Genomic DNA, 13779 nt, shown 5'->3' with positions numbered 1-13779 from the left:
CTTAACCAGCAAGTTTCACACCATGGAACGTGTCAGACAACAAATAATCCAAGCAATTTGCAAAAAGGCTGCAAAAACACTGTAATTGTAATAAATGTGTTGCCTTTGCTCAATCAAATATTATATAGTATTGTGTAACCTTGTAGGCATTATTAGCCTATCTTTAATTATTAATTAATTTCAGACATGGATTAACACAGCAAATAGACACGGTAAGCAATTACATGTTCCAAACTCTGAACAGTGATTTTTCTTTTGTCTACTATGGAAACTAGTAGCTTTGATTAATCACCCATTTAAAGCCATATGCTCAAGACGGGTAACTTTGCCCCCTAGTGGTGAGGTTCCGTGCAAAGACATACAGAACGGAACTGTCAGCCCCCCCTTAACTCCATACTACCTATCCTCCCTCGCCTTAGTAGCACCCTGGAGGATGCAAACCTGCCTCTACTCTTCCTGACCACCCTACTGATCCACTCTACTTTCACAGTAGAAACACCAAAATGAAATACAGGGAAACGTCTTCCCAACAGATCCTGGTCCCAAAACAACACAAACACTAAACCTACAACTCATGAAAACAAAAGAGATCAGCTCAACAATTACTTTGCAAACAGTAACTAAAACATTGTGACACATAATTACAGCAAAGGAGAACACCAGCAACAAGTTTTCCAGATAACTTTTAAGGATTTATTTAATGCTGGGATGCTTTGGGAACCTTTAGAGCCTTGATTCACTCAAACAGCAGGCGTCCTGATGAAGCTGTCTGTGTATGCAGTGTGTCCAGCATCGTCAGCTCCATTCAGTTCTTATCAGCACCCTTTGAGTTGGTTTATTCCTTATTTATCACCTTCACCTTCTCTTATCTGGTTTCACAGGTAAAAGACCTTGGACTGTCAACAACTGTGCAAAGCAAAGTAAAGCAAACCTGAGCAATGTCCCCATGGCGTCTGTCCGTTTTCATCAGACAAACTCTGAATTTATTAAAAATACATTTGTTTGCTAAAATCTGATCCACAATTCTACACATAGACCATGAAGCTGTTGTACTGTTGTAATACACTACAGGTAAAAACTATATACAAGAGTCCAGTCAGTGAGTGGAACCAGCTGCCAAACTTACAATATTCCAAAAACTGCTGAAACAGAACTCTTTGACAACAAAATCTCTTTTACCTTGTCCTTTAATCTCATGAAATGGAAACACTTTGCTTTTATGTGTTCTCCTTGATTTAGATATTCACTTGACTTGTTCCATACTTGTAGTAGCTAAGTAGCTTTGGCTAAAAGCTTCTGACAAATGATTAAAAGTAACCCTGTAAGTGCACAATGTGAAAGTCTGGCCAGTAAGTGGCATGTGTGGGTTGTTCTTTGAAAACAGCAATAGACAGGAAACATTAGAAGAGTGCGAGGACCAGGTGTTAGAGATGGTGGACGAGGAGGAAGAGGAGAAGAACAAGAAAGACCAAGAACGAGAGCAGTGATATCAGATAAAAGCAGAGCAACGATCATGAATCATAGTTTGTTTCACATTCTCTTTGACTGGGATGTTCAGAAAGCCACAACTGAAACTCACATTACAGTAAAAGTACACAGCAGGACGTCACTATAGAAAAGAGACGTGACCAAATTGATTAGGTTAAACTTGTTGATACATTATTACAGTATGAAGACCTCTAATAAAATAACATAAACTATTAGAAGGATTGAAAGACAGTCACATGAAGTCCTGTTGCAGATCCCAAAGCCAGAGACACGATGAAGAAGCCAGAAGGCGGAATGAATAACATGAAATTGTTAATAATTGTCTTTATGTTTTCTGTTTTTAAAGTATAAATATAGAAAAAAATATAGTTTTTTTATAGGTATGATAAATATATGAGTATGTTATGCTAAGAGCACAGTGCATTTTTATGTGTGGGGGAGATTTCAGGAAATGCAGAAACCATTTCATATAAAAACTGTACACACTTATGTGTAGTCAGTGATTGAGGTTGAACAGGATAAAAAACCAGTTCGAGTGCAAGTGGCATGTTTGAGTTGAATTGTGACTTCAGTAATGGAGGGAAACAACAGAGGAGGAAGAGGAGCACATCTCAGGGAAAGGAAGAGGAGGAAGAGGAGTATGATGAGGACGGCCTGAAAATGAGCGGTCAACAACAATCAAAGATGATCTTTTGGTATCGTTCTCTTTGTCCTCCACGACTTGGACGTTCGGAAAGCTGCACCGGAAAGTTACAGTAAAAGTACACAGAAGGATGTCTCAGTGCAGTGCTTCATGTACTCCAAAAAGGAGACAGGATTACAGTCGTCTGAGAACAGCGATCAGTTTTAAGCAAAGAAAACATTCATTTAAGTTTATGTTCATTTAAGGTTGTTTTTGGTGAGACAAGTCAAAGGGTTGTGAATGTAGATTAAAGTTTACTGTAGTTTTTGTGTTTAGTGTTTTGAGTAAAGCAACAAAGATTTCGGGGAGTGTGTTTTATCAATTCTGAAAAAAGCTGTTAGTACATTTACACCTGCTTGATAGAAATGTGTTATTGGCCTGTATGTGCTCTCCAACATGCCCCTCTCTAAGCCCTGCTGTCCAGAATGGATTTGTGAGCACATGGAAGTACACGAATGCCGCGCACAAAGTGCACACACAACAGTGTGAGTCAGACGACTGTCTGTTTTATTTTCTGTGTGGAAAAAACAAACAAACCCAAAAACATACGAGAGAGGAAGACAAAGAACAGGCAGGAGGAGAGACAACAACGTGATTGGTGATAATTAAAGCAGCAGAAAGTACAAAAAAAGAGAAGGAAAGAGCCATAGAAGTCATCACACACAGGAACCAAACAAATACAGCACAAACACAAAGAGTTACTGCTCCTGTGAGCATTTATCAGTAATGTGAACATTGTACAGTTTGCAAAATGAAGAGTGTCCTTAGTACCAGCTTATGGTTAGTGAGAAGCATAAAATGTACAGAAGATATTTATACTGTACATCTCCATTTACACACAACCACGCGGCACAAGGACACAAGTACTTACATTACACACCACATCCTCATGTTTGCAAATCTAGCAGCACATCTGACCTCTGGGGGCAAATTAAGCAGTTTATCACATTTGTGGTGCCACATCTTCTCCAAAATGTGTGACTACCAATTCTGCAAACACCGATCAGCACTTTATATTTCAGCTTTTATAATCTACCCCTGATAAATTCTTAACCTCCACCAAACCTTCCAATGAACTTAGGTATCACAAATATCACTCAGTGGAGCAGCTCGTTGCTTGTTCAAGGAGCACAGCTTCTTAAAGGAAGGTGTGATCAGCTTTGATATTGTACTGATTGTGTACACCTAGGCGGTAGCATCAAACACGACCTTGAAAAGATCCACATCATCGCATTTAACAAAAGCCAACCATGTGGAGAAACAGAGGTCTTATAGGAACTGGATCATGTACTGTAATAGGCTGCACAGAATCGAGAGGCTCCTCACCAAAGATGATTGCAATAAAGACTGCAATAAAGTTTGATCTCTTCAAGCACATCAGACCAAACATAAAAGCCCCCGCAGGAGCACAGTCTCCTTAGAAGCAGCGACAGCCACTCACGCCTCAGTCGATCCCAAGTGATTGCAACCTCGATTGCAGACACAAGCTGGTGTGGAAAAAAATGAGAATGTTTTCCTGGAATTTGTAAGGTTATTGTGCGGCTACATCCACATATAAATGAAATATACATATTTGGTTCTAAAACTACCAAGAGACCCCAAAATTCCAACCCTGCAAATGTTGCAAATCACTCATCTCTGGCTGCCTTCTGCGTGCTGCACGAAGAGAGAAGATGACAGACAATAAGTAGTTTAAGGACAGTCTTACAGGAAATTACCAGAAGATTGCTTCAGATTTTAGGGGAGCTGTGATTTAAGAGCTGCAGAGATCACCGGCAGCAGCAGACACTGGGCATGTACTTCTAGTCTTTGTGTAACTTTCTCCTTCTCCATCCAAGCTGCCAGCTTTTCCCATTATTTCACCATTTTAGTCTCCATCGTCTCCACGTCTCAGTTGTTTTCGATTATCAACTTTTGAATTTGTATGTATATATTTATTTATTTTAATTTCACACACCCAGAAAACCCCGGCGAGGACCAGAGTTTTGTCTAACCTCTCCCCTACTCATATCTTCGTGTTTCTTCCCGCAGCCCCACCATTGCCTGCCTGACTGACGCGTCTCCGTCACTCCGAGCAGCTCCTGCAGTGGTCAGGTAGTTAACACATTCCTGGAGAGGGAGACACGCACAGTGTGGTTGAGGGAGAAAGTGACAAAGGAAAAGAGAAAGAAAGAGGACGTAATTGATGGATCTGGATGTCCATTACGCATTAGGAGTCGAATTTGCGCAACATCACGAGCGATGGATTGGACAAACTGCTATGAAAACTGACAACTCACTGGCGTAAATAGAAAGGTAAGCGTGATGAAAGTAATCATCTGACAGATTGTTTGGTTCATTTTGTTGAAAATCTCTTCCCCTGGTGCCGTGCAACGCACCACCGTTGCGCTTATTGGTGACACATTATTGCGTGTGGGTTCTCAAATGTCCGGACTTTACGCATGTTGGCATGTATATGCATTTTAACTATAGAAGTATCTTTTTATTAAATGTGGACTGTAACTAATTGCACGTGACATTAGGGGACGCACAAGGGCAAGATTACTTCTGGGAAACGTGCCAGAGCAGCGATACAACGTAGGGTTAATAACTCGAGCTGAAACTCATTTCATATGCGATATGATGAGCTGAAATCACGGTTCACAAATTTAGAATAAAAGCTGATTTAAGCCAATTCCACATCTTTCACTAGTAGCACGATGGCTAAATGTGTTTTCTACAGATGCAATTAGACAAATGTTATTAAACCTATTGTAAATACATAAAAAATAACATTTGAATCAATTTATAAGATTGTGAGAATCTACTTCTCGCTGTGCCTCATCACGCATAATTCACACAACAACCATGAAGTTTCTGTCATCAGGTGAACAGGGACAGAATATGGACGCCGAAAGTCTCATTCAACACATGGAACGAGCCGTGGAGGCCACTTCATTGCCGTCATCACCGACCACCGACTGGCTGGATGATGGAAACGGGACAGCTGAGAACCAGTTCCAGCAGCCCGACTGGCAGGTGGGCTTAAAAACAGCGAGATCTGAAATGAAATTGGTCGTAGTCAGAGCCAGTTCCTTGGCAGATTGTATGCAGTCTACAGTCCTACAGAAAAAAAGTCCTCCATGCACTGTCGGTGGCCACGCTCAGTTTTTGATGACATCGTGTAATGCGACGTTGGTCCAACTGTCTTTTTTCGAGGATTACTTATGATCAATATCATATATTTGATTTGGTGCACCTAATACTTCATGAAATGACTAAATAGATTTAGATCGAATTTGCGCAACATCACGAGCGATGGAAATAGACTCTGCTGTGTTGGAGGAACAGGAGAGTGGGATTAAAAACTTCTCTCAGACTAGTTGTTTGTCAGATTTAGGATCATAGAGACAATCTAAAGCTTGTTTCAAATAAATCACTTTCACACTGTTTCAGTGGTCAGTGTCTACTCTTCAAATTATTTTCATAAGACAAAAAGAGTGATTTCAAAATCACAAGTTATGTTTTCTTTTTGGGGAGAAGATTATAAATTTTACTATTTGGTGTTTGCTGTAGGCTATTGATTGTTTAGACAGTTTGAACATCCCTTTGAAGTGACTCCATTCATCCCTCCTCTCCTCCTCTCCTCCTCTCTCCTCCCCTCCTCTCTCCTCTCCTCCTCTCCTCCTCTCCTCATCTCCTCTCCTCCTCTCTCCTCCTCTCCTTCTCTCCTCTCCTCCTCCTCTCCTCTCCCCTCTCCTCCTCTCTTCTCCTCCTCTCCTCTCCTCCTCTCTCCTCCCTTCCTCTCTCCTCTCCTCCTGTCCTCCTCTCCTCCTCTCTTCGCATCCTCTCTCTTCTCCTCCTTCTCTCCTCTCCTCCTCTCCCCTCTCCTCCTCTCTTCTCCTCCTCTCCTCCTCTCCTCCTCTCTCCTCCCTTCTTCTCTCCTCTCCTCCTCTCCTCCTCTCCTCCTCTCTCCTCCCCTCCTCTCCTCCTCTCTCTTCTCCTCCTCACCTCCTCTCTCCTCTCCTCTCTCAGGTGGCTCTGTGGGCTATAGCCTACTCCTTCATCATCCTGGTGTCCATTACTGGAAACGTCACAGTGATCTGGATCATCCTCGCTCACAGACGCATGCGGACTGTAACCAACTACTTCATCGTCAACCTGGCGTTCTCTGATGTTTCCATGGCGACCTTCAACACGCTTTTTAACTTTGTCTATGCGCTTCACAACGACTGGTACTTTGGCCTGGGATACTGCCGATTCCAGAACTTCTTCCCCATCACTGCCATGTTTTCATCAATATACTCCATGGCTGCCATTGCAGTGGACCGGTAAGAAACTTTTCTTACAATCTGAATTAAGACAATAATAAATCTTTTTCATGCGGAAATAATGATGATGTTCTCTGCAAAAATGTTTTTATGTAATATGAAGAAGTAGGCACCTGAGAAAAGGTTTTCTTTTAGATTCGAGACTAATTGGAGTCGCTGATCCTGGGAAATATCATTTGGTAGTTGCATTAATTAAGACACATTGAAACAGTTAAATCCACAGTGCTACACTCAAAATTCAAAAATCCGTTCTCCAGCTGGTCGTCCCTCTACCTCTCCCTGCACCGCTCTGCTGTGTTTGGGCATGCTCTGCTCATGTTTGTCATGAAGATACAAGAACTGCTTCAAAACTAACAAATCAAGCAGAATAACAGAAGTTCTGGGACTGGTTTCATGGGTGACTGTTGCTCATGACGGTGCTCTTCAATCAGTCTGTGTCATGGGAGTCTCAACAGATTATGAAAAGTTTGGGAGCATATTTGTAGTTGCTGATAACATGTATGTCTGACTCATATTTTGCCAGATGTGGTGAAATTCCCTCCAGATGTTCCTGAGATCAGAAAGGGGACAGACACGAGGTCATAGTTTCCTTGAATTTTGGCCTTTGAATACCATATCCAATCAGTTTATGGTCCTGTGGTGGTCCTGAGAATTAATTGTTCATAACAATGGGACGAATGGACAAACAACCCAAAAACATAACCCTGAGGCCTCGGTTATTGCTGGTGGCGAGTCATAAAAAGTTTAGAAAAACTCACACACTGTATCTTTAATGCAGCATTACATGAACCACTGAGCTATCTGTAACATATTTATGCCTCTTTCTTAATGAATTTTACTTTAGGTGTAAAAATGGAGGATTAACAGTCCGTCTGCTCTTAGCATTAAACTGGGCCAAAACCATAATATATAGTAAGTTTTCAATGTATTAAGCACACAAGTAAATTACAGTGCACTGAAATATAGAGGCTCTATAAAAAAGATTGAAAACACAATAGGAACTTTATGTTCATGTTTGACAGTTTGATGCACAGCTGTGTTGCTCGTGATGCATGTGGTGATACATGAGCCAAATGAATGGATCAGACCAGGTGTAAAACCTGTTTTACAACTCAATAATGTCTCTCTCATTGCTTTCCAGTTTCTGGAATCATCAGTGAATTTATTCGGAGGCTTTTCTTTTGGGTCGTCAGCTGTGGCTGCAAGCGGGAAACGATCGGTTACACATTAAACAAATCAAATCACATCTGACAGATAAAGCTCATTATCACAGATTACAAATTTGTCTTTGACACCCGCAGTCTCTAGACCCTTGAATCAGATGAAGTACAACTACATAAAAATAGGACAAAAAAAGCAACAGAGGGGGGACAGAGAGATGTGTGTACAAAATAAAGCATGTTGTGAATGTCCAGTAGAAGATGTCAAGCCACTTCCAGGTACCACCACCAGATACAGTGGGACCGTGAGTACGAGACAAGAACACGCTTCACAAGCTAACAACAGGCAAAACTTAAACACACCACAAAACAAACACACAGGAGACAGATTCGTGAAAAGGGCAAGACTCAAGGAGAACAAAGCAAAAACAACAGTCAGGGGAAAGAGAGAGGTCCCAGGACAGCATAGTGGTCCAGTACAGAGCCTGAGTGAAAATAGAGGACAGGGAGGAGAAAGTATGGACAGAGAGAGGAAGTCAAACACTGGACACTCGTGTGTTTTAGACATAAGGTTCATTCATAAACTGGCACAAGGTTTATGATTTGTGGCTAATTCCACATCGCAGCAACAACCTGAAATGCTGTTTCCTTTTTGAAGCTGTTTGGATGTGACATGTGTCTTGTGCCAGTTAAAGCAGGTTTACTAAAGAGGGAGGCGACTGGGACTGAGAATAAAAATGAGAACTGAGAAGCAAATGAAAGCCCAGACAGGGGCAGTTTTTGAGCTTGATTCATTTATAGTTGGTTATGTCAGCTCGTGTTTTTGAGTTCACAGAGAGCAAAGTGACACATTGTTTGTAGTCACTGTATAATTTATTTTTTAATTTCATTTGAGGACACAATGTTAACACTAGTTCCAACAACAACAGCAGAATGCTTTTAAATTTGTGTCTGTAAAGCACATCATTTGATGCATCATCACGTCGTACTATTATCCTTAAAACTAATTAACGATTAAAATGCATTCATGTGGTCAGCTGTGAATAATTCAGATGGATGATTAATGATGATAGTTGAATCATTTGACCAACCATACTGTGTTAGGAAATAAACCTAAGTACACAGATTAAGATTTATGACGGGTTGCCATGGCCACCTTGATTATTCTTCATTTTTATCAGTATTTCACATTTATTAGTATTATTCCATTGTTGATATGTTAATGGGCTAAAACTTCTCAGTTTACATTACTTTATCCTGTTGTGCATAAAGGTTCTTTTACTTGCACATCTGCAAATAGCTTTTAACCCCGATCTAAAATACATACATACATCTAAAATCTGTAATTTACATTCAGATTGGATATTAGCCAGAATGGTTGTTACCTCGTTTAATTCGGTTAATTCATGTAAAGGACTGAATCCATAATATCATTTTGATTCATAAGAATATAAATTGGATTTTGTGTTTAACAGTAATTACTATACGCGCTGTCTTTGCAATGAATTACGTTTCTGTCAAGTTACGTTCCGGAGAATTATGCGACAGAGCTGGTCTTAATCAGCAGGGTTTTCAATGTTGTATACTTCTCCTGATGTCAAGTCAACAGAATCAATGCAGTCATTTTATTAACATTTCGCTCAGAGGCCAGTGCTCAAGAAATAATCAATTGGAATGAGAAAGAGCCTTTATTTAACTTTATTATTACTTTGAATAACTGGATATTTAGACTATAAAGCTTTTTTAGGTTGAGAACAATGTGTGTAACAGGAAACATTATTGACTTACGTGTGAGTGTTCAAAGGACAATTTTTTAATCACCTCAAGTGTACAGAGGTAAATTGAAACAGAGTGGAGGCTTTTATTATAGAGGAGAAACTGACTTTTAACCATCTGCCGCATTAAACATCTGGCTGTCTACCTGTAAACCAAACTATAAACAGACAAACCTTTTTCTTTCTTCTACCTGTAAACCAAACTATAAACAGACAAACCTTTTCTTTCCTCCAGGTACATGGCCATCATCCACCCTCTGAAGCCTCGTCTCTCCTCCACCTCCACAAAAGTTTTGATTGCTCTGATTTGGATTGTAGCGATCCTGTTGGCTTTCCCTCAGTGCTACTACAGCGTGACGAGGTTTTACTTCCCCAGAACCGTGTGCATGGTCGACTGGCCCGACGATTATGGAGGAAAACATCAACTAAGGTAAGAAGATGGTAAGATTACAGAGATGCACACAACATGACATACATATTTAGATTTGGTAATAAACATATAGACACAGACAAAGCATTTATAAGATGAAACATAAGGATTTGCACTAGTAGTGATTCCTTAGTTGGAATATTGTGTTTTTAATTTTCACCGCATCACATGATTAATCAGCCTTCTCTCTCTCTCTCCTTCACCCTCTGTAGTTACCAGTATGCACTTATATTACTGATCTACCTGCTCCCTCTGCTGGTGATGCTGGTGACCTACAGTTTGGTCGGCCGGTCATTGTGGGGGGGTCACATCCCTGGGGAGGCTTCAGATCATTACCACAGCCAGATCACAGCCAAACGAAAGGTCACAAATTTCTAATTTTCTCATTTATTGATGTAAAAATGCACAGATAAGCTGGGGATAAACTGAACTAAATGATTCAGTTAGTTCTGGAATTAAAGATGCAGCAGAGTCAGCTAATGTTCCTTACCGCTCTCCCACAGGTGGTGAAGATGATGGTTGTGGTGGTGGTGACCTTTGCCCTCTGCTGGCTGCCCTACCACATCTACTTCATACTGGGATCATTTAACAGAGACATTTATAAACAGCAGTACATTCAACAGGTTAGCGTCTCTCTTTCTTCCTGATATAAATTTATTTATTCAATTTATTGATTCTTTGGGTGTCATCTTTTTTTTTTTTCTTTCTCAGGTGTATCTGGCCATATTCTGGTTGGCGATGAGTTCCACCATGTACAATCCTATAATTTACTGTTGTCTAAACCAAAGGTAAAAGACATGTCCACACAGCGAAGTCCCTGAAGTTGCGGTGTTTTTTTACGTGTAATTGAAAACCAATTCCTCTTCCCGTCTGTAGGTTTCGTGCTGGTTTCCGTCACGCGTTTGCTTGGTGTCCCTTCATCAAAGTGTCAGAGGAGGACAGGATGGAACTGCAGCACACGCACACTTTCAGAGTCACTATGACGCGCAGCCATCGCCGTAGCAGCTCACACACTCGCACCTCAATAAAAACAAACTCCTTTGACACAAGCTTGGCTGTCACCAATGAGCTGAACACAAAGAGCGATGCCTGCGTGAAGCTTAAAAGTCACTCGTCCTCAAAAACATACAGCGTGCGCAGCGCACATGTAGTGAAGTGGCCAAACGATACACAGGCAACAGCAGCCAAACTTGTGAACAACAACTGAACGACAGGTGAGACAAATCAGGATGACAACTTTCTTGACATGAAGACCGACAAATAAAGTGAAGACTGCAGCTAAAATAGAGAAGAGTTTGCCAGACGTTATAGGAGACATTCATTCATTTGGAAAATCCTGAAGAAAAGATCTTGGATCTTTACCGGATCTTGGACTGGGTCCATTGTTGATATTAGTTGCAGATGGCTACAAATCCAGTTGGTTTAAAAAGATGGATATTTTGCGTTAATTGCCGAAGGGAAAATCTGAAGAGATAATCACAGAACATTTACTTGTTTTGATTATTTTAGTGATTTAATTTCACTTTAATCCATATAGCTTGATCCTTGATTTCATTTCTGTGTCCCTTCTTCTGGAGGAAAAACATGCAAATGGTAACAATCTAGTGTAGCATAAGTTAAATTTGATCCGTGGTTACCGGTTTTCTTGTGCATAGACAGGATGAACAGTCCACTGGCATCAGCACCAAGTCTTAATATTGTGGTTTAGTAGAATTTTCACTGCCCTGGAGGCTGGACTTCATTCGTAAATGGACAATTGTATATTTAATAAATTTTCTTCATCAATCAACAAGCACAAAGTGATGATTAAAATGATCTGCACTTTACTGAAACATTTTTAACAACAGTTAAAACCATTTTCACCACTTTGACGTGAGCTGAAATAACTTCAACCACAGTCACACAACACAAGAATTTCACCCAAGATGATTTGGAAGAAGACAAAATTCCAATGTGGTGCACATGTTTAAGGTGCTGTTTGAAATATATTATTGCTATGTGGGTGCTGTAGCTACAACGTGCTACAAACAGTAGGGACTGACAGAACTGTGTCTCTTTACGTGAGGCATCAGGACCAATTTACTGTAAACTATCTAGGACCTAGGTCCTGACCACAAGAAACAAAATACAATATGACAGAATCACCACAAATACATCAGCAGTACATTAACAGACATGTTCTCATTTCTGTGAAGTCCGTCTTAAAGCAACAGTCAGGTGCCCATGTGACCTTTAACCTCTTTCAGTGTTCATAATAACACACTTGAAAGAATGTGAACCCGTCCTTTAAATTGTCACAGGCTTCACTGAATCGCTCTAACACTAATTAAATGGTTTGCATGTATCTGCGGCTCTACAGAAGGATGTCTTGGAAACATCTGTCACCTAACAAAATTTCCCTGGCATCCTTGTTATGGTCCTACTGTACAGTTGAGTTCAGATTAAAAGTGAGTTATCTGAAGTGAAAATGTAAATATCAATGTCATGTGTGCTTTCACATTTACAGTCAGTTCGCTATCTTTGAAAATTGTTGCCTGTCGGCGTTAAAGGTGTAAAAAATCTTTTGACTTTTTAAGATATACAGTCAGCTTTAGAAGTTTTGGACCAATTCATTTCTTGGCATTTGGCCTCTTTACACCCCCACGTTGCATTTAAAATGAAACACTGAAGATCTGAGTGACGTCCAGACTTTCAATGTGTGGAAGCCGTGGACGCCGCCGAGGCTTTTTGTCAGGCTCTTTGCTGCAGCTGCCTTTGGCTGCTGCTCGTCTGTGGGTCTTTCTGCCTTCAGTCATGTCTTCAGTCAGTGAAACGATGCTTTGTTGGGCTGCAGTCGGGTGGAGATTAACTTGGCCTGTGAGGAATATCCAGTTTATTTGCCTTTAGAAACCCTTTTGCAGAATTTGTCTGAGTCCCAGCAGAGAATATGGTTCTGAACACTTCTTACTGCTACTTTTATCAGCAGTCCGGTCATAATGGTAAAAACCAGTGACCCTGTTCCACCACACACACTCATTTTATTCCTTTGGCCGGCTCTTGACTGTAGCCTCTGACAATGACACGCCCACCTCCTCAACCGTCTTCTTGAATTGGACAGATGATGTGATTACACAGATAATTCCTTCTTCTTAAGAGTGTCCCTAACAGTTGTGTTGGCCACGCCCAATGCTTTTGCTATCTCTCTGGTGGATTTCTTTTGTTTTTCAGCCTTACAATAGCCTCCTTTACTTGCATAGACACCTCTCTGGGCCTCATGTTCAGAGTTTCAGTGAACAGCAACCAAATGCAAAAGCAACACTCAGAACCACCTCCAGGCCTTTTTATCAGTGTGCATCAGGCTGGGATGCAGAAGTCTCCCAGTTCAAATCCCAGCCCATGCACCAGCTGTGTCCTTGAGCAAGACAATCAGTGCTAGCTGCCCACTGCTCCCCTGCAGGGGGATGTGTTAAATGCAGAGGGCAAATTTCATTGTAACATGTATGTGTAGATGTATATATGTACTTAATGACAATAAAGCTTGTAACACGGAAACAGGCCCCACCTTGCCATGCAACTGCTTTTAAGCTATTTGTTCCATTATTTGAGCCACCAAAAATGTGTGTGTGTTAAAATGGCTGTAATTCCTGAATTGTTGACTCCACACTTCTGTCAAACCCCCGGAAGCTAATTGTCTTGACTTCACTCACATTTTGTCAGCGTTTCAAATGCCACCCAACCCGTCCACGTTTCAACATGTGCGAAGCTGACTGTACACCGTGATGATAGGAAATACCTGTAATTGTTGTCTTTGTAAATCCGGTTAAGTACCTCATGGCCTAAGCTAAAATTAACTTTATGTTAAATGACTGTGACATTGGTAATAAAGTTGTTATTATGAGTCAGGAAACAACCACACTGAAGTTTTGAATTTGAAATGTTGCTTCTCATCCACCTA

The 13779-nt window shown here is 40.8% G+C and overlaps 1 protein-coding gene across 1 annotated transcript; it reads left to right on the top strand.

Moving 5' to 3' along the window:
• Positions 1–4181: 4181 nt before the first annotated feature.
• tacr2 (tachykinin receptor 2) lies at positions 4182–13774 on the top strand. The gene is made up of 8 exons (XM_067487917.1): positions 4182–4465; positions 5037–5188; positions 6185–6480; positions 9651–9845; positions 10058–10208; positions 10349–10468; positions 10557–10633; positions 10722–13774. The coding sequence occupies exons 2-8, from the start codon at positions 5054–5056 to the stop codon at positions 11050–11052; spliced, it is 1305 nt and encodes a 434-aa protein (XP_067344018.1). The 5' UTR covers positions 4182–4465; positions 5037–5053; the 3' UTR covers positions 11053–13774.
• The last annotated feature ends 5 nt before the right edge of the window (positions 13775–13779 follow it).

This window comes from Channa argus, chromosome 2, assembly GCF_033026475.1.
Source record: "Channa argus isolate prfri chromosome 2, Channa argus male v1.0, whole genome shotgun sequence".
Classification (NCBI taxonomy): domain Eukaryota; kingdom Metazoa; phylum Chordata; class Actinopteri; order Anabantiformes; family Channidae; genus Channa; species Channa argus.
This window is presented reverse-complemented; position numbering and strand designations above follow the sequence as displayed.